This window comes from Numida meleagris, chromosome 3, assembly GCF_002078875.1.
Source record: "Numida meleagris isolate 19003 breed g44 Domestic line chromosome 3, NumMel1.0, whole genome shotgun sequence".
Taxonomy (NCBI): Eukaryota; Metazoa; Chordata; class Aves; order Galliformes; family Numididae; genus Numida; species Numida meleagris.
Window position 1 is genome coordinate 21,530,227 of NC_034411.1, and position 21,768 is coordinate 21,551,994.

The 21,768-nt window shown below is 39.8% G+C and overlaps 1 protein-coding gene across 6 annotated transcripts in view; it reads right to left on the bottom strand.

Moving 5' to 3' along the window:
* The window catches only part of RPS6KC1 (ribosomal protein S6 kinase C1), an 87,711-nt gene that overhangs the window by 46,513 nt on the left and 19,430 nt on the right, over nucleotides 1–21,768 (bottom strand). For all 6 annotated transcript variants that reach the window (XR_002436576.1, XM_021390386.1, XM_021390387.1 and 3 more), the window contains 4 exons: nucleotides 21,657–21,750; nucleotides 18,386–18,445; nucleotides 17,229–17,591; nucleotides 1,618–1,736 (listed from right to left, as the gene is read on the bottom strand). Coding sequence is in view for 5 of the 6 variants with exons in the window: in XM_021390386.1 (XP_021246061.1) it covers nucleotides 1,618–1,736; nucleotides 17,229–17,591; nucleotides 18,386–18,445; nucleotides 21,657–21,750 (636 nt within the window). In the remaining variant the exon portion in view is untranslated. The remainder of the gene's footprint in view (nucleotides 1–1,617; nucleotides 1,737–17,228; nucleotides 17,592–18,385; nucleotides 18,446–21,656; nucleotides 21,751–21,768) is intronic.

A 21,768-nucleotide genomic window follows, 5' to 3' on the forward strand; every position in this document is an offset into this window, starting at 1 on the left:
ATGCCAGAAAATTACAAAAGCTCTAAGACAAAAGTCAGGCTTCCATGTTAGGAAGAGTAGCAAATAAATGGAACTAAAATACAAAGGGAAAACAGCGCCATAAGGAAGATAAAGCCTAGAAAAACATTTTTTTATCATAAAAAGGAGAGTAGAACATTCAGATTTGCCCTAGCTTGTCAGTTTAGAGTTTGAATAAGAATGACTTCCTAGTTTCATTACTTTTTTTTTTGTCTTATCCTAATTAGTTAAACTTTCTTTTGGATCTACAAAGAAGACATTTGACTTATTCAGTACAGCATAAGAGGAAATATTTCTCCAGCCCATATACAAAAACGCAACCTATTTCTTCCTCCTTTCCAACTACAATTAGTTTTTAAACTTATAAAAGGGTAAAAATAGGTTGTTCTTGGTGATTTTTTTTCCTTGTTCTGTAGTTTCCAAACATACTGAGATTTCCATTCAATATAGATTCTTCTCCACTTTCAGGGGCATCTGACCCAAAGAAAGACTACCTAGTAGGAGTTCATATTAGTCCAAAATACTAAATTGTTCAAAGTACAATTCACAGCAGCAGCAAGACTCCAAATCTCACAAAATATACCTCATTTGGAACATCCTCAAAAAAATGTACTTGAGGGCTCTCAACATAGAAAAAGTTACCCTTCAAAATCACTGTTTTTGCTTTTTTAATCTACTTATTATGCAGTAAGATTTTTATAACGCTTTACATGTTAGTAGCCATAGTTTCTTTACAGCATTTTTGGATGCGTGCAACCTAAGGAGCAATAATTTTCTGTGCTTTTTGTCCTTAATTGATACAAATGTAGAGAAATGGGAAGTCGGTAAATTTTATATTTACAACAATAGAGCAGTCATTTACATGCAGTTTCACATGAGTGCTGTAAAGATCTTAAGAAAGAATAGATAAGTCCTGATGGAAATGGTTGGGAAGGGCAAAGTCAAAATTTATTGAGGGTGTCTTGGAACAAGCTTTGTTTATCTTTTGCACAAGTACAGATAAGGGCATTTCTGCTTAAGACAGTAGGAATTACTCCTGAAAGTCTGCACAAATAAAGAAGCTACTGATCACTCAAGAACAACCAGGAGAGACATCTGAAGAAAGCAAAAAGAACTTTAGCTCAATTACATATTTATTTCCAACCTCCTCCATCCCCCCCAGCTCCACAAGCTTAACTCAGTTGCGATATATCCTTACAAACTAGGCTAAAGAAACCAACAGACTTTCTGTTACAACCAGGAGTAAGTAATATTTTCACTGAAAAGTCAAAAGAAATGTTCTAGTGGTGGATTCCGGGTTTTTGTTTTAACTTGAAATTCTTTAGCATGGTTGAAATGTCCACCTCATCAACTGTGGAGCAGAAGGAAAGTATGCTAAATCAATGATTCAACGTCTATAATGAAATGAAACCAACAAGAATCAGAAAATAAGAGGAACTTAGTAGAAACATAATATCAGAATACTCCTCAGGCCTCCTGAAAGAGATAAATTGCGAAGTTTTTGATCCTCAAGCTTGAATATGCTTTGCTACAAAACAGAACAATTTAATTATACAAAAAAATTAAAAAAAAATAAAAAATAAAAAAACTAAAGCCTACCATAGAAACAGATGCATCTTCAGAGGATTTATGGTAGAGACTGGAAATTTTTTCAGCTCGCATAAGGTATTCTGCAGTCTTCCTTTTCACCGCTTCTCGACGAGTTGGACTTGATTCACCTCAAAGGAAAAAAAGGTTATTTTTTCTACACAGAGAGAGGTGCTAAGTAATCAAAGCACACGACTGCTTTGATTCTACCTTTTTGATTTACTTTGGGTTATTAGTAATCAAAACCATAAATACGCATCTCATAAAATGCAAGTACTACAATATCAGAGTTCTAAAAAAAATATATTTAAACCTTGTAATAGACTATGGTAAATAAAAGCTCTTACCTAATTTTTCTGTGATCTGGTAGAAGTTCCTGTTGTAACTCAAACTGAAACAAACCACCAATCTGCACACTGTACCCTCAAAAAGCTCAATTACAGAAAACAAGATAAGAGCTTACAAAGAAACAATAGAAAAATTTTTGGAGTTGTTTTCCTCCCCCCTATGTTTCTAACGTGGGATTCCTTAAGTATAAAGGGAATACAGAAATGCTATCAATACTCAGATGACAACGTGAGAGACGTCAAGAACTATTGCTCACAACGTTCTGATGCTTGCTGCTCTTTTGCTGTTGGCTTGGAGTGATGCAGTAAGAAAGAAAAAAACACTTATATCAACTATTTCAATTTCCAGATGGCAGAATATTCATTGTGTTATGCCTAATCTATCCAAACTCTTGCAAGAGGTGAAATTGCTGTGGTAACGCACAAAATCTATGTTCACTCTAAATCATTATGTTCAGGCACTCTCATCACAAGCAGTGTATTGTTATAAGAGACTTGATTTTTAACGGATAAAAAGCAAGTCAACTACCAAGCAAAAAGACAGTGCACCATAATTGCTATAGCAGAAAATTAAAAATACTGTGGTTGCTGAAATACTGAAATGGCTGCAGACAACTGTCACGTAAGTTCTCAGAGTAACAGCAGAAATTTCATTTGGCCATGAAAGATGCTTCCAGCCATAACTGATGCTATCCAAAGCTTGCAGAAACACAGCCTTGGCTACAGAGGGCTTTAGAATCACCAGGTGCAAGTCAGCACCTTTCACCAACTGATCCTCAAACAGGGCAAGGAACTGCAAGGTTATCAAACAGCTACTCAAGATAAAAGACAAGGCAAGGAACAGGAGAGGTAATAAATTAAACATGCAAACACACAAACCCTGACAAACAGCAGATAGCAAAGAATAACAATGACTAGAACTCATAAGAAAGTGATCAGTGGGCTATTTGACATGCCCACTGAGTGTAACCTTGAAGAAGTTCAACCAGAAACTTGGTGACTGATAAGAAAGGAACTGGATTATTGTGGGCTATTAAGAACAAGTCTCATAAAAAAGCAAAATTATTACAGGATGTCTAAGGGAGACCAAGGAAGAACTTACTGAGTAAAAGCTTGTATGCAAACCTTAATATGGAATGTTTTACAGGAAGGACTGCGGGAAGGTTTAAGCCTCATTAAGAGATGTTTAGGGTCAGGATTAAAGGTGAAGGACAAGGTAGGGTCCCAGGGAACAAGTGTGAGAAAACAGGCATGGGAGTTACATCACTTGATTGTGTGTAAGTAGGCTGCTGGTCAGCATGACTGTCTGAGATCCTGTATGTGACCATCATCGTCTTACCTTCTCATTCAACTCTATTCTTCCTCATTTTCTGCACGTGTGTGTTCATTGCTCTCTGTGCATATGATGTACTACCAACCTTCACACAAGACTAACAGACAAGTTGGCTGAGAGCTAGACCACAGGCCTCGGCTCAGCTAGCAGAGAAACCTGCCCAGTAAGTCTTTCCCGGAACAGCAATAGTTCAAAAGAAATTGAGCTGTTCACTTTGTCTGTGGTTACATAGGTGCCAATAAAGGCAATGTTCTCTGCCTGTGTCCATCTGTCTGTAGTCAACCACATGCATACAGAGTATGTAGTCACATGCAAAAGCCTCTCAGAAATTTGCACTCAGCAGCACAACTAGCAGGACCCAAAGGAGAGGTGAGCTGCCTACACTGATCTCAAGCAGGTCAGGACAGCAGGAGTCACTCTCATCCTTCAGTCAGACGGACCTGGTTAGCTTTAACATCTGACTCCTTCATAAAGGATGAGAAGGTTGTTTGACTGCTCATTTCTCTCAAAACATTTTCAAGGCAGGAGAGAATAATGAAAAACTAAGAAGTAGGTTTCTAAAGAAAGTTCATAGAGAATTCCTCTACTATAGAAACTCTGAGTTGTTATCTCCCTTCTGCCCCATACAAGAAGAAACGAGTCACAGAATGGTTTGGATTGGAAGGGACCTTAAAAAGTCTATCCAGTTCCAAATCCCCTGCAATGGACAGGGTCACCTCCCACTAGACCGAGCTGCCCAGGGCCCCATCCAACCCAGCTGTGAACACCTCCAGTGATGGGGCATGCACAGCTTCTCCAGGCAACCTGTTCCAGTGTCTCACTGCCCTCTGAGTAAAGAATTTCCTCTTTATATCTCATCTAAATCTACCCTCTTTGAGTTTAAAGCCATTATCCCTTGTCCTTTCATAAAGAGTTCTTCCTCATCTTCCCCGGAGGTACTGGAAGGCTGTTATAATGTCTCCCCAGAGCATTCTCTTCCCCAGTCTGAACAATCACAGATCTCTCAGCCTGACTCCATAGGAGAGGTGCTCCAGCCCTCTGATCACCTTCGTGGTCTCCTCTGGACCCACTTTAACAGTCCCATATCCTTCCTGTGCTAGGGGCCACAGAGCTGAATACTGTACTCCAGATGAAATCATTGGTCTTGCTTCAAATAATACTTTGACTAAGAAAGTGAACAAGGCAGAGGGTCTTTATCACATTGTTTTTGTTCTACTAGTCATTTTGACCCTGTAAAATTAAAGATCCCCCCTCACTTTCATGTCATGACTACCAACTACCTCAAGGTGCAGAACTGCCACACAGACTCTATCAAGAATACAGCAGAAGAGACTTACGTTCTACTCCAAGCTCTGCTGAAAGTCATCTATTGTAGCTATTATTATCCATCTCCCAGCAGGGTGGAAAAGTGATTGTTAACTCATTGGATAGAGATACAGAGCCTTTCTCCATAAATACCTTGGACAGCATGTGGTTCAGGAGGAAGCCGGACAGTCAGAAATTCAGTGCACTTTTAGGTTACAATGTTATGGATACGCACCAATTTCTGAGTTAATTCCTCTCACTCTAAAGCAAGAGCAAACTCAGGCCCAGCTCCTCTCATATCAGCTTCCACTGGGTAGTACTATTCTGGTGGAGTTCTCTTAGATCAGACTACCAGTATTATTCCCATCTAGAAGAAAAAATAAAATTCAACTGTTTGAGCTTGGGTTTGGCTGTAACAGCATGGAATAGGCACACGAGGTTTTGTTCATTCTTAAATAAATGTGTTGCAATTTCTTGAAATATGACTAACACTGCTGAGTTCACCTTTAATCTTAGAGCACCATAAAACTTTCTTACGAGCACTGGCGATGGCCAACATTATTAAAGACACACAAAAGCATTAGTTGCTCAGGGAAAACAAATCATCCACATGGCAACATTAAACTCTTCAGCCAGAATTTTCTTCAAACAAACTGGTAGAAAACTGCTAGGCTAGTGTCTAAGGCTATCATAAAAGTCAAGCTTACTGCTTAATTGTTAGTTATGTGTATTTAGTTTGGATGTTTATTGCCTTTTTTCAATGCTTCAGTAATTTTACAGTAATTAACGCAAACAAGATGGGCTGTCCCCTTAGAGCTGTCTTTGTTCTCCCTACTTTCACAAGACATTAATTTCAGTTTTCCTTCTAGTTTTCCTTCCTGACTAATTTGTTAAAAACATTCACAAACTGTTCAGTCATTAAAATCTTCAGCCATAAAAGGGGGTGCAGATTCACAAACTCGACAAGTCCTTGTATCTTATTCATGATCAAGATCATTATCAGTTCCATCCCTAGGAACACTGTAATAAGGTGTATGTTTGAGTGGGAGTAGGAGAACTGGATTTATAGGAGTAGGATTTTTATTTACATTAGTGTAACAATGCAAATGAAAAAAAAAAAAAAGCTATATTCCAACGCAATTTCCCATTCAGCCAGTCAATACTTTACAGAAATTTGTAAAGAAATTGAGGATATGAATTCTAAAAGAGTACGTAAAATATTACTTTAGAAGTCTTAACACAGGGTGATGAGTAAAAATAAAAATCTCATTAAACTAAAAATACTCTACCATTTATGCCAAATTTCAAGTTACTGAATGCTTCACTTAAAATCAAATAAAGCATTAAAATACAACGCTAGGAAAAAATCCCTATCTTTGATAGATGCTTCAGCTGTGAGACAGACCATGCATATTTTTTCAAAACAGTAATATTGCATTTTGCTGTAACAGTTTTTAAAGTGAAACAAATGCACTTTCTTCAAAGAACCAACAAATTTATTTCTAGTGAAGACCTTTTGATTTTAACACTGTGTGAACACACTGAGTTCCTATTTTCATTCTGCGGTTAGCCTGCAATAATCTAAAGAGGTATCTCTCTTTAATTACAATTTGTAACTTGAAAGGCATTTTTCTTTAAATGGCAGCAAACAGGAAATGTTTAAACTGTGTCAAAGCCTTTGATGAATCTTTACAACTGCTCATAAAAGATCATCCTGCTTAAAATAATATTGATTTTTCATTTATTTTCCTAGATACTAGAAGATTTATGTTTCATCTGATCAGGATCAAAGCTTTTCCCCGCTCCTGATCACTGGGATTAAATCAGCAATGTCATTTTACATGTTTAAAAACTACGCTGCTAAAGCACAATATAAAGTGTAGCGATGCTGATCACAGAGACCTGAATAAAAACCCCCTCAAGATTCCTCGTCTCTCTCCCTCTGCATTTGCTACGGAGCAGCTGTGCCTCACACAGATTCACATGAATGAAAATATTAAGGCGAGAAACCACCCACTTAGTTTATTTTCCATATGACTTTCCTGTAATTATTTTGTAAACTGTTCACACAACAATATATAAAAACATCTGCAAAAACAGGTAATTAATGTGTCAAGCCAAACTAATGCATTTTTTATGGTGTCCATGCTTCGTCAACTGTAATTATAACTCTTTTTAAGCAAATGATGATGTGTTTGTTGCAATGTGCAAGTGGTTATTTTAGATGCTCTGTTTACTATTACTGCAAACAGAATATAAAAACTCTACAGCTACTTTGTTGCACATATAAGCCTTCATCTACACAAGCGCAAGCAGGCTGCTCCCTCATTTTCCAAAGGCTTTGCCTATTTCAAAGAAATAAAAATATCTTAAAATGAAAATTGGCTTTGGAAAGGCTGACCGGGCCACCCGCTGACCAAACTAACAGTAGCCAGGACATTAGGACACCAGCCAACAAATTAAAATTTGTTCTTTAATTTTTATTTCTAAGGACAGCTCAGCTATAATATACTTACAAAAACAGACATTCCTAACAACATTCAAATGATCTTGAGGGTTTGACAGAGGAAAACGACAAATATCAGAATAATTGTGCCACCAAGTTCATCTGTGACTTGCAGGCTTGTTTTCCTACAGAACATTGATCTGAATGCAAAATACAGAGAAGCAACATTTCCCCCGAATACGCACCCTGCGGTAGCATATGGGAAGCAAGCAATATTACAAGCAGCTTTCTTGCTCAGAAGAGTATGTACCTTTGAATGATCGGCTAATGTAATGGTGAAGTGTTGGGTGTTAAGGTGAGCTAGCTGTTTTTCTCAGGTATCAGGTCTTCTATGATACTATCACGTAGGTAAATACCTTACGTTCAGGTGTCAGGAAAAAAAAAAAAGCTATGGAGGGGGGGTTATACCTTATAAACACAAAGTAAAAAATAAAACTATCTGGGAGATATCAAGAGGTGGTGCATGCCCCGTCCCTGGAGACATCCACAGCCAGGCTGGGAGGGCTCTGAGCATCTGACTGAGATGTAGGTGTCCCTGTTCTTTGCAGGGGAGTTATACTGGCTGACCTTTAAAGGTCCCTTCCAATTCAAATGAGACTGCGATTAGGATCGTGGAGAAACCTGTCCCTTTTTTCCCCCCAAATAATCTAGGGTACTAACAGAGCACATCATGGATGAGCAGAAGCGCTCTCAAACTTGCTCTGGTCATTAACTAGTCTTCTCCACAGATCCAGGAGAGATGCTTATCGTACAGGACAGTAACAAACAAAAATAGCACTGCACATTACTTGCCATTAATGTATACAAAATCACACATCTAGTGAATCACAGTACAAAATACCCACCCAGGAATTCTAGATATTCCTTCCATCCCATCTGACCTCCTCCAAACCACTCCCCACCACGATCAGCACGTTCCCTAACTAACCAGCTGCTTGACTAGGATGTGCATATTTCCACAGAAGAGGTAAAAAGTTAGCATCACTTGTCCCGGTTCTTTGTAACCTCCATATTCCAAATCTTTTCTCAGACTTACTAAAAATACATGTGGGCAGCCTTTGTTTAAGAGGGTATCAGAAGCTATTTGCTCCAGGAAGGAATGTCCTCTCGCAGGCTACAAGGAACTTGTGGGAGACTGCCTGTTGTGCTAACCCCAAACTCGATGTACTTAACAATTTAAACGGTAAAACTTTCTCTAAATACTGAAATCTTCAATGAAACATTTATAATTGCCAAATCTAATAGCTATAATACCATTTTTTATTTTTAAAAGTTTCTTTATCTTCTTCACAGTCTTCCTGCACATATCACCCAGCTGGATCGCTGAATTTTTCAAAGAATTGCTCTCTATAAAAATGCAAGGGAGTAAGCCTTAAAAGATTTATTTCTTCTCACAATGAAAAGAGGTTTAGCAGCACCTTCCTTATTAGTGGGTAGCCCAGCTGTTATTTTTGCCTAATTGGTTCAAGAGGACCTCTGTTCTTCTTAGGGCAAACACTTCTTACATCATGTGAAGCCGACTCCTTTGTCCATATTAGCCAAACAAAAGCTCAGGCACACTGTAAGTGACAATGCAAGTCATAATCCAGCACAGATTTGTGACCGCTTTGGACACACTTTCATAACCCCAACATTTATTTCAGGAACGGGAAGAGCTGCGGATTTAGGAACAAGTCTCCAAACTTTCACAGGAGAGTAGGTAACCTTTAATTTTCAAACCATTACTTATGTGAAGTGTGGCAGGTGCTGGCGTAGACAGACACCTCAGCATCAAGAAAAGACGCTATAGATTTTAGCAGCAGGTGGCAATTCGGATTTGCAGAATAAGCCCACTGGCACATCATCTCCAGTATGCTATATATTAAATTCATGGTGACTTATTTTGGGGTGGTGGCTAAATTCCACTGCTGAAAAAAAAATATGGTAAATATTAAAAAATAATAAATAAATCCAAAGTTAAACCTAATATGGTAAAAAACAGTTTGAAGTGATTTTTTCCTTTTTTTTTTTTAATCATTTTGAATGAGTCAAAAGAAGGTAGGATGCCCCACATTTATCAGACTTATTCTTTCTCCCTTTCTGAAGACACAGGACAGCACTCTATTGTCCTGCAAAACCTCACAAGCAGAAGCACAACTGTGTGAGTGAACACATAAGAATTCTTCTTCCAATTTTCTGGTATGCTCTGTACATTTTGTACGTTTTCCTAATTGTACATTGCTCAAGACACTTACAGATCTTCACTCCCTGTGAGGTTACCAATTACATTTGCTGTCACAAATGTAAGGTTACACGCCAGTGATGTGAATAATTAGGTAAACACCTCTCTGGAAAGAAAAAAATTGGCATATGTGCAAAAGTTAAGATTACTCAGAATAATGGTGTGGACAAAATGTGTTTGAATGACCGGTCACCAGGAGACAGCAACACTCAACATCATGAAAAAGTAACTTTCCGGAAATGCTAACCAACAAACACTTGTTTATTCATACAATCTCATGTTAAATATACAAGATGGTAGCTTTCCCCCACGCACGTGTGACTAACTGGTAAAAAAAACTAAAAGGAATGGTCATACAGTGCTATAGGGCAGAAAAGCTTAATTTCCCGTCCATGTGCTAAAACTTTCAGTCTTGGGCTGCAAGGCATTTCACTAAAGTAAGACCTCACAACATGAAAAACAACCTTGAACACTTTCCTGTGAAAGTGCATAAGAATGAGGAAAACAAACTCGTAACCGCTGTAAGACAGAAGGATAAGCAAAGGCATCCTAGCACAGATGGGGAAACAAAATGGTGACAGCAGCAGCTCCTCCAACACAAGGATCACAGAAAAGAGAAAGCACTCTGACAGCCACAGCAGTGAAAGAATTTACACAGACCACCGCCATGAAAGAGAGGAAAAGATTTTTAAACTTCTCCATGCTCTTCTTTCTTAACTAAAAAAAAAAAAAAACTGGTTCTTAATTCACCTACACAGCCTGAGACATTTAATTCTGCAGTCAGGGACTTCAGTTTTTCTCACCTGGACAGAAGCAGTACCTAGTCACCTAGGTCAGTCTGTTCTGTTTACATTGCACTGGAAGAAGCATGGCAACCAGCAGGGGTCTTCTGATAGGAGGTAAAGAACACCACAAAGCACAAGTGAAAGATGAACACACATAGCTGTAGCTAAGTGCTGGCTAACAGCAGTCCAGACAAAAGGCTTTGCAGGCAGGAAGAAGTGTCTGTCAGAGAGGCCGAGCACGAGCAGCAACCTGGTGAGGAACTGCCATGAGGACAAACTCAAAAATCTTGGAAAGGTTGGATCAACACCAAGCCAACGCTGCGAGCTGTCCCCCGAAAGAGGGAAGAAAGCACAGATGTTTATGTTCCACCCTGTCACATACTTATTCACTCTATTACAACCAAACGCTATGGGACCACATTCAAAGTCACCCCTGCAACATGTCCTATACGTTGGCTTAGTTAGCACCACAGTTTACCCATACACGTATTGTACGGGTACCAACCTGCAGAAGGTACTAAACCCCAGATCTTTATCAGCATTTTGTGCAGCGAAGTCTTGAAGTTTAAATGGAACTTTGCCCTGAGTACTCCTTTACACAGCTGAATCTAGTTGTATTTACATACTTGTCATGGTTTTGTGATTTTCGGTCATTGGTACTCCACATCATAACATCATGTAGTGAATGTACCTGGTTCTCAGAAGAGAAGGGCTACTACATTCCCCACGGCACTTTGCTCCTCTGTTACCATTTTCCAGCCGGAGGGAAAAGATAAACGCTCACAGTATAAAAACTTGCAGATCACGAGACCTCGTCCCTTTTTCTGCCCGTCTCTCGTCTTGGCAGCACCTCGCTCTCCAGCCGTCTTATCGTCGGTAGTAGAGTAAGGCCTACCTTGATTTTGGGACGTTCTCTCTCTCTGTATTGGATTTATCAGCTTAAATTGTAATTATATTGTATTATAGTGTGTTGTTTTGCATTCCAATATTTTATTTAGTAAATTAGTTTGTTTCTCCTCAGATTGTTGCCGCTGTTCTTTGCTCTCGGGGCTATCTCCTTACCCTTTTCCCCTTTTCCCTTTTCCTGGGGCGTGGACCCATGGATCCCCCATCCCCTTCGTCACGGAACCGGGCCGAACGCCCGTAAACCGTTGACAATACTAGACTTCACCATTCTTTACTAGCAGATGCCATATTTTACTGCTTAGCCATGATGGCGTGTCTAAACCCAGTATGTGTGCATACAGAATGACTTCACTCAGGGTGATCTATCCAACATCTGCCCTGCAGTTACAAATCCTATAGCACTAATCTGCTCTGAAGCTCTATATGGTCTGCAGCAGGCTCGGAAGTCAGCACATTTCAGTTATGAACAGCTCATGGCCCATATTAGCAAGAATTTCAACATCACTGAAAGCACACTGGGATTAGATGACTTTTTTTTAAGCAAACCACAATATTTTCAATATTCCTTCTTAATCCAGCTGCTGATCAGAAGACAAGTCCTGCTACAAACAGCTAGGCTGTTTTAGAACAAAAGCTGTGATGTCAAGAGATAACACTTCGCATTGTTGCTTAGAAAGTTAAATCCAAATGGTCCCATAGCATCCTTACAGTCCACTAGTATATAACAGCTTCTCAGCTCCTTTGGAAGGAACTGGGGCAGGAAGTTCTTGTCTTGACTGGTTCTGTGCTCAGTGGAAGTGTAAAGTAAAAACAAGGAATAAGGTGACAGTCATGATGCACCATCTGAGCACAGAGGTCTTAGATCAGCTGAGGGAAAACCCCAATTCTGCCAGTAATGCTGCCATTAACCTTTCCCTGCAGAGCCCAGCACAACTCTCCTTCCCTGCATATATCAACATCTCACAGCCAAAGGTGTCCTGATGGGTCATTACCTCCTGGGCTCTGTCTTACAAAAATTAACTGTTCTTCATCTCTTCAACAGGATCTCAAAAATATAGAACATTAGCATAAATAGTCCTGCAATTGGAATGTAAAAATCCGCATTTTAATTTGCCTGATGCCAACAAACACACCCTGACACCTCTCAAAAAACAGGTCTATTGTTTCCTCTAAGACATTGCTCTCATCTGGCACAACCACTACATAGCTCAAAAACTGCATAGATTGTCACTCTCAACAAGAAACACTACTCCTAGGACTTTACAAGTTAAAGGAACATAACATAGCTACTTGCTTAGTAACAGTAGTTGGTTTCATCAGTATTATTCAACAAACAAGCAAAGGTTCTTTTTAATCTGGAAGTCAGAAGCATGCTCATGGAACAGCCATGGCTTTTCTCCTCTTTTCATAAAGCACTGTCTTTCTGGCATTCTGTCAGTCATGCTCCTGTTTACATTCCTGGCTCCATCACAAGTTCAGATCATAGCCCATCGTAATCCCAGTAATTAGAAACAAGTCAGTTTGTTTTCAGTATATGCAGAAATATCACCTAGTTGTCCAAAGTATTCCCAGTATTTCACTGTATATGCATTTCTGGGTTAAAAGTCAAAGTCATTGTATCAAGGTTCCAGTAATTTGTGTAATTTTTGTTCCAGCTCTGTTTGCTGGATAAACATGAAAATAGCGTAGAGCAGTGAGAAATCGACATTTGCAGCCTGCTTTCAAAGACACCAACAGCTTATCTAGAAGCTGTAGATAACCAGCACAAAATACAAATACCTGGGAAACAGGCTTTGCTTGTGGCTGCAAAGCTGACTTACGTACCATGTAGTTCATGCAACAAGGCCCACGCTGCCTACCTGAACCAGCCCCCTACAGTAAATAAATATTGTGTTCAGCCACAGCTGCTACACACAAGAACACAAATGCCCCAGATCTATGACAAAGTAAATGGATCATACACCTTCAGATGTTAATATGTAACAAAGAGCCAGGTATGTAACAGGCTAGGAATGAACGTTTGTTTTCTAAGCCACTGGGAACAGAGTCTGTACCTTTCTACACAAACTAGACCAATCGCATTGCTGTGGTTCTGTTCTTGCTCCATCACGTGCTTGAAGTGATGGAAATGCAGCAACATGCAATAGCATTAACTATGTTTTTACAGCCAAGATCCATAATGGATACAATTGGAGAATGGTTGAAGAAAGAGAAATAATTCACACCAGCAGGAGCAGGACTCCCTTCTTTAATCCAAAAATCCTCTTCCGTAATTTCAGCCTCCTAACCAATTTTTTTCCTAACATAAATCATGTTCTGCATCGAAGTCCAGAGAGCACTAACTTTGTATAAAACACAGCTGACTTCCAGCCTAGAAGTCGGTGGCTTGCGATCAATGAGTGCATTTTTTCCATCACTGGGCCTGAAGCAACGCATTGACCTCAAAGTGTTCTGACATGCTAATAAAACAAATGAGCAGCTACAATTGTGAACTTAAGTTTCTATTAATTAATCTATTTATTTTCTAGTAAAGTTAAAAAAAAGTATGAAAATTTGAATTTCTCAAGCAAGTCAGGAGCATGACACTCACTCCTGACCTGAATTTCTGAAGGTTTCAGCTTCTGGAGAAGTGCTCAACCAGCCTACACAACCCTTACAGACCGGCTTTGCAACAGCACCAAAATCCTGCACACAGCAGAACCCAGAAAACACAAAAGGGGATCAGAATCTCTGCGTATTTTGAGGAAAAAGGAAATGATGGCAGTCATTCCCTCTATGTGGATGTGAGGGAGCTCTGGCAGCAATCAAATGGGAAGTTATAAGAAGTGCAGGCAGCTGAGGGGCAGCCGAGCCCTCAGATTGCCATTCCAGTAATTTGTTCTCCTTTCCACTGGCAAATATGCTTAGCATTGAATGCATACATGGAAGGATTCTGTACTAGAAGTCCACAAGAGACTAGCAGAGGAAAATACATATACAACTTGCACAGTATAACCAACAGCACTAATTCTGAGAGTATACATTGTTGAAAGTGAAGTCAAGGTGGACGCTCCTTCGGCATAAGTCTGTGCAACACCTTGTCTCACCCAGCAGCAGCGCACCAACTCAGAGAGCTGAGGTCATCGGGAGCGTGACAGACAAGCTGCCCCAGCTGCCTTTATGGAAGCCAGCTACTCCAAACTACACAATAAGTCTATAAACTCACAGTAATAAACTTACTCATACATGATTTTGAAGAGGCAGACTTAAGAATTATGAACTTCTTGCGCCAAGCCTAAAGGAGCGGCTGGCAACAGACAGATCTTTATCTTTTAGATACGCCTAATCAGTGTATGGAGGCATTTCACTTCCACAGTAATTCTCAGAAAAGTTTCAAACACAGGGCATGGATGATGCTTCTTTTTTCCCCTGGTACATTGGTTACATTCTCTGATTATAATTTTAAAGTGTCCATTTCTATTTTCTTGGTGCCACCATGTGGCAGAAGTATGTATTGCCATTTTACATGCAAAAGCCACCTCCAGTCCATTCTAAAGAATGGCTACATCTGCAATGTCTGTTCTGAAAGGTTCAGTCACTTCAGATTTGTGTGTAAGTGTAAATGAATGTTATGTTTCACTTTCAGAAAATACAAAGGCTAATTCAGACAAAAAAGGAAAAAAATATTAAATGGCAAAAGACTAGAGGCATATGGCAACAGCTGCACCACCCTATCTTTGAAACGTTATCATCCACATGAAATACATAACCAGAGGTATTTAAGTTGCTAAAATGACAAAGATAGTGTTTTTTTAATTGCAATATACAGTGAATATACACAAATCAGTGTTAAACATACCACTCTCAAATTAAATGTATGAGAGCTAACTCCTGGGTTGGGTTTTTATGTTGTATTAGTTTTTTTCTGTTTTTTTTTTTTTTAAACTGTCTTCATAGATGCTTAAGAAGCACACTTTCTTAGGAAAGGCATTATACAGACGACAGAGTCTCCTTGCCAGCTTGCAGAAGCTCTAAAAAGAGAACACAAGATGAACTGGACTCACACAAACCTAAGCTAAGTACCCAGCAGAGGATGACCATCAACTACCCTTCCATCTCCACAGCCCCGCAGAGTGACACAGAGAAAAGAGAAAGATAAGATGACTACCTAGAACCAGTCTGTACACATTTCTGCTCCCAAGGGATAAGAAAAAGCAATTCACTCCCGTTTATTGTCCCCCTTGTGTAGTCTTAGCACAATGCCTAAGGCAGCACAGAAAAAGTTGCAAGTGCTGGCTACAACACATCTCTCCAGCCATCAGGAACAGAACCACCACACGCAGAGTTATCGTCACTATATGTTTACTGATAACTCCCTCTATACTGAGTGGAATCAGCAAAACAGGACAGAATTCTATCATGCGTTTCAAAGACTCCTTGATTTTTATCCTAGTTTGGAAAAAGCATGGATATCAGTGGCCAAAAGAACTAGCAGTCTTCTGAGTTAGCTAGATGAGTCGCTAGAAGAAGCTGCAAAGGAGAACTTAGAGGAAACGCTAGCAAATGTAAGTAAAGAGCTCAACCCACTTCAGCTGAGCAAGTTACTGGCAGTGCACACAAGTACAGGCTTTCACAACTTCACGGTAAACATTACCATCAGGATTATTATGGATTCGTAGCCAACACATTTAACCACTGCCACAACTCAATGCGCATGTACAGCCCAACCTATGTGTGATAGCCTGACTTGTGTCAGCACTGTAAAAATTTGCAAGAGTCTAATAAAGGTTACTGAAGTTGAAACTTGAACCAATGGTTTGAAACTGCATTGTGGCAGCCTTTCGTAACAGCTGTAAGAGTGAAACGGTTATGACAAAACAAAGTAATCTCCAGAAGACCATAACAGAGTGGCACAAAGGTCTATAAAAATAGTGTATTAGTAAAGAGGAGCTGGGCTCTAACAGGACTGTCAGCACATTCACCATCAAGAATGGAAAGCATTTTGATAACATGGGCAAGACACAACAAGCAACAAAGCAGCAACACTACTGACACCACTGGGACAGCAAAAGACAGAGGTGATTCACTTTTGCCTAGAAGTTAACTGACATTTCATGCAAAGTCTGTGCAGATATCCTGGTGCACACCCCTCGCCTTCATCATTAACTTATCCATTATTTTCTGCTAGCCCCTGTTAAAGCAGCTCAGTAGGTTAAGTTCCATTCCTACAACTGTTCACAGGGCTTAGACTACTGCTGAGCATTGTACCGAGATGCAGCGCAGGCTTCTACTTGTATATGCTTTAGTACATTAGCATTTAAGTTCAGCTCTGGAGCAGCAGAATGTTCGTGCGTTGTATGCTGTTAAACAATGCCACAATTCTAATCTTACTCATTTGATCTGTGTCAAACAGAAGCACAATACACAGACCTTGAATTCACTCCAGAAAAGAACAAATCTCTTCCTGTGGTCATTTTATGCTGTCGTTGGACAAAATGCAAATACATGAGGTTATCCCTCTAGATTCTCAAGAACTAGAGATGGAAAGGGATAAAACTGTTCCTTGGCTGACAGGGTGCAAGGAGACTCTACAGAAGTTTACATGGAGTTGCACTTCATCAGCTAACAACAGTTTCTGCAGATATATTGACACATCAAAGAGTCTTCCGAAAAAAATCCCGTTCTCCTCCAGCAGTGTAAGCATGTAAATTTTTATGCATCTTTTAGCTAGAAAAAGGAGAACAGTTAAGTGAAAGCAGCAAGAGGCTGTGAGCCAAGAATACTTCTAATCCTGTTGTGATTGAGAAGTTAACCTGAGTCTGCCTCTCCCCATGCGTAAAATGGGGATAATTAATCCTCACTTAACCATGTAAATTAAATAATGTTTCAACAGTGCTGCAAGTGCCACATATTAATTAATGCCTAGGTAATAAAAAGGAAAGAGACAAAAGTGGAGCACTTCTCTACTTGCAGGTAAGTCAAAGGTTGTGCTGCAATTTTAAATAGGAGATACTTGGCACTTGGAAGATTAGACCCCAATTTATCATTCAAGTCTTAAAGAGAAAGACTTTTCTCTCTGTCTTGCGTGCACAGCAGCTATCAAGCAGACAAAAGCCAGGCACACATCATTCTGCATTTCACATCACCTCTTTGCAACATAATAAGCAGATGTAATGAAGGAAATGCCACAATCAAATACCCATAACCAAAGGTAAGACAAACAGAGTGGGAAGATCCATACCTTGAACACCTTCCAGAAGTAAATCAACACCCTTTCTATAAAAGCTGAAGGCAGCTTCATAGTCTTCTTCTTCCTCCTTTTTCAAGGCTAGCTTTATCAACTCGCCTGCTTTCTCCAAGTAATCTTGTTTGCCAGGCTTGGGTTTTAAGCTCCCAGTAAACAGACCATGGCTCTCCCTCTCTCCTTCAGGTTTGCTCCACTCCTGCTCAGATGCCACCGTGCTTTGTACTGGGGGCTCAGAAGCAAGGCAAAGGCCAACAGCTCTACTGGGAGAACTGTGGTTGGATGCCATTCCATCATCTAATTCAGCAAGAGAGTCTATATCAACTGTCAGAGAGATCAGGTCACTGTCACTGGAGAAGCCTGAAAGCATGATAAGACAGACATTTGTTACTCTACATTTCTTATATACCACAGAAACGTTCAAAATTCTTTATCGCATCCAAATATTTTTAGCTTTCTTTTCACCTTTCCACCCTCCTAAGACTTTGAGCACAAGAATTCTCCAACTTAAAAATGGCTTTTGAGTAACCAGAAAAATATGTTTTTCAAAAGTTAGCTACAAACTCTGCAAAGCAACTCTTCCTCATTTTAATACTGAGAATGAAGAGACAAACATCTAACACCCAGCTTTATCCTTCAAAGCCTGCTCACTGTTGGGCCCCAGGAAACTAAGCCTCCCTGTGTGAGTGCCGTTAGAACAGCAGGAGCCAGATCACTGTTGCATGATCTCTCTAGATACTGTTTAAATCAGTAAGATGAAGCATCCCAAAGTCATTCAATTAGGACTTCAGATTCACACAGAGTTAGTCAGCTTCTGCATCATGCAGCACTCTAATTCATGACTACCACATATACTATTCTTTCATTGTTAAGATGTGTTAAGAAATGGATTAGCTTATTCCTCTTCCACTGGAATTTCACAGCTAGTGCATTTTATTTTACATTTGCCACAAGCATTCATACATACTTCAAACTGATCTTCAGTAATTTCAAACTACAGCAATCTAGAAGAGCTATTTGGGAATAAATGGCAAAGATATTTTACATGTACACCATTCTATATGAATCTCCATCCACAAAGTGTCCATCCATAATTACGACTTTTTAATAATTCAAATTCCACAAAAGTAATTGAAACAACTCCCCGATCTCACCTCCACATTCCGACTGGCTTGTAAGTGTCACATCATCAAGTCCGCTTAAGTCTTTCCGAACTGAAAAAAGAATGATAAAAATGTTTCTGATACCCTTTTGCGTGACAGATTAGGTGTTCACGTGTCATCAAAAATGGAAGGATATGACCCTGCTGCAGGTAAAAGTATATAGCATGAAACTGCTCTTGAACTGGCTATCAGAGAAATCCATTTTGTAGTACACTACTAAAATTGACAGCAGAATTAGACTTGCCATTTCTGGTTGCCACCAAGGTTAAAATCAGAACACAGGCATTTGCTTAGGATGGCTAACTCAAACCTCAGCACTCCAACTCACCTAATTTCAACAGCAGTAGGACTTTAATCCCTCTCTCTCACTGTTCTGATGATTTACAGTTAACGAGACTTAGAAGAGTCTTCAAAGCTGGGACCTACATCTACACACACTAAGTAAAAATGCCAGGTTTCAGTCTCAAAAAACGTCATTCCAGAATAGTACTCTGCATGAGACATATGGACTGAGCCATGAATTTGGCAGTGCCACCTGGATATCACGTAGCAGTTTGTTTTATCACCTTGGCACACGCACCCACTGAAGCAATAAAACAGTCAGAAGGTCAAGGCATTTAGCAGTTTGTATACACAACAAAAGTAAATTTTGAGCTAAAACCTGCTGTCTTATTTTCTTCTGTATTATCAACAGAGTCAAGAGTTTACGCGCATTATCAGGAAAAGTATCCTGACATCTTCAAAAGTATGTGTAGCAGCAAGGAGGTGACTCAAAGGCACCTAGCTCAAACTTTCATTTTGATTTTGCAACTCAAGAGTTGGGGGGGGGGTTACAATTTATGGAAGAATAGAGAGAAAGCACACATCCTTGTCTAGCACTGTAGAAATGTTGCTTCTCCAAAGCCAGCAGTTCATTTAACCTGAGTGAAAGGAAAAAAAGACAGGAAGAAGAACAGATTACCAGTCATCACCTGGTCTAAAATTAAGCCATGATGATATTCAGTGACACAAGACTACTTGAGAATAGGGGAGTGCACATGTGCACAGAAGACAATGCTGCTGATCTTTTCAGAGGAGGAAAATAAAGCAGTGTTAATGCAGAGAAGAAGACTGTAGTTTCAGTAATACATAAAGGCAACCTCACAACAGACCAGTCAGAAGAAGACAGAAGATTCACTTCTGCATGAATAATGAGGTATCATCTGCCCAGTTTAGAGACAATAAATTTAAATTTGGATGTCTGTGACTCAACTTATGAAATAACATTCAGAGGAGTCAAATGTTTTTCTTCAGTGAAAAAAATCACTACCTAGGCAATCTGTACATGCAAGCAGAGCTGACTGATGGACAAAGGGTACAGACAGAGTGAATGACTGGAAATGCTGTGGTTTTCATAGAATTACAGAATGGCTTGGGTTAAAAGAGACCCTTGAAGACCATTCAGTCCCAACCCCTCGCCACAAACAGGGACCCATCCCACTAGACCATGTTGCTCAAAGCCCCATCCAACACCCTGAATGCCTCCAGGGATGGAGGCTTCTCTGGGCAAGCTGCTCCAGCACTTCATCACTCTGTGAGTAAAGAACTTCCTCCCAGTATCTAATCCAAATCTACCCTCTACAAGCTTAAAACCACTACCCCTTGTCCTATCACTATCAGACCATGTTTTGTGGGAAGGGCGTGTGTCCCAGGCTATATGAATGAGGACACACTTACATAACAGATTTCAAGCAGAGCTTCCCCTTCCTATGACGCAAACAAAATGACGTTCGTTCTGCTCCTGTAGCCAACTTAACCAGAAGCTGTATGAACACAACTAGCATAGCACAAAGCCTGAGATAATAAACTTTGCTTAGAGGCATGGTGTAAAGCCCAGGTCCATCACCACAGAAACCACAATCACAGGGCTTCCAATCAGCCTGAGGGGAGAGGAAAAGTCTGAACTGCATCTGCTTATTTCTGGAAATAAAACACAAACACGGTAAAACCAGAAGGAAGAAAAAAGACAAAAAGATGATTTTCCAAGGGATTTATCTAAAGAATGTGACAACTGGTGTAGAAAAGAATTTGGAGAGGAAGTTCAACAGATGAACAGTATCCCACGTATCTAGAGAGGAAGATGAGTGACTGTTTGTCAGCAAGAGTAGAAAGTAGTGCGATGCTCTGAGATCTGCCCTCTTGAAGAACACACAGATTCTTGCAGAAGCATTAAAAGCATTAACTGTCGAACTGTTACAGAAGGAGGATATTTATTGCTCATTTTGGTGCAAAGAAAAAAATCTTACCATCAGTTTGCTTTTTCTACCATTAATTTGCATGCATTTTGCAGAATGAACTTTGTCTCAAAAGAACAGGGAAAACTGACAAAACACAACAGACCCTTATTAGCAAACACCAACCTCTGTTAAGCAAACACAAGCCCCTCCTCAGTCGGATTGTTTGGAGGAACAGTGCTCAGGGGGAGGCTGTGTCAGCCCACAAAAACAAACAGAGAACTAACTAGTCCCAGTTAGCTATGATAATCAGACCTAGAAAAATTATGTGCAAGTAGGGAGAGGACTCGGACCTGAGTATTGCCACTGCCATCTAGAGGCCTTAAACATAGCTGTCACTTTTTCTCCCAAATCCTATTTGCCAACATTTGGTTTCAAACATAAGACAATGCAAGCATAATTTTTAAGTATATCTTTTTGATTCTACTTAATGAGTAGTTAAAGCCTGGTGGCATCCAGAGCATGAAGAGCTGAATAAGAACCCTCTGAAATGAATGCAAAAGTTCAAACCTTAGACTTATTTTTCAAAATCTGGGCAAATTTGAAGTTATCTTTGTAGTTATTATCAATCTCAAAATGATTTTAAAGTCTCCTGCAAACTTTAACAGCCAGAGACTTGAGACATGATTCATCACGAATGCTACCAGACCGTTTACCCAACCTTTTGGAAGTAGGTGGGATTACATACATATGCACCAGAGAGTTCAGTTCCCACCAATACCTGTAGTTCTTTTTTAACAACAGAGCACCAGGACTTCTAAAATGGACTGGACGAACTCCCAGAAAACATTCTGTTAGAAGCAAACTTCCAGTAGAGCAGACAGAGCTCTGCTAAACCCAACTTTTTTTTTTTGTAATCCCAGTTTCAACTTTTCTGTCGTATCAAGCAAATAGAAACTAGATACCAATGTACAAACACAGCACTTGTCATTTATGTGCTGTTTTAAAAGAGATCACGGTATAAAGCCACATGACAGAAGGAAGCAAACCTTCAGAGCTGCAGTCGGACAGGTTGTCAGTCAGAGCGTCAGACAGAGGCTCAACAGGACCAATCAATTCAGATCCATCATGCACCTCTCCACCCTGAAAAGAGGGAAACAA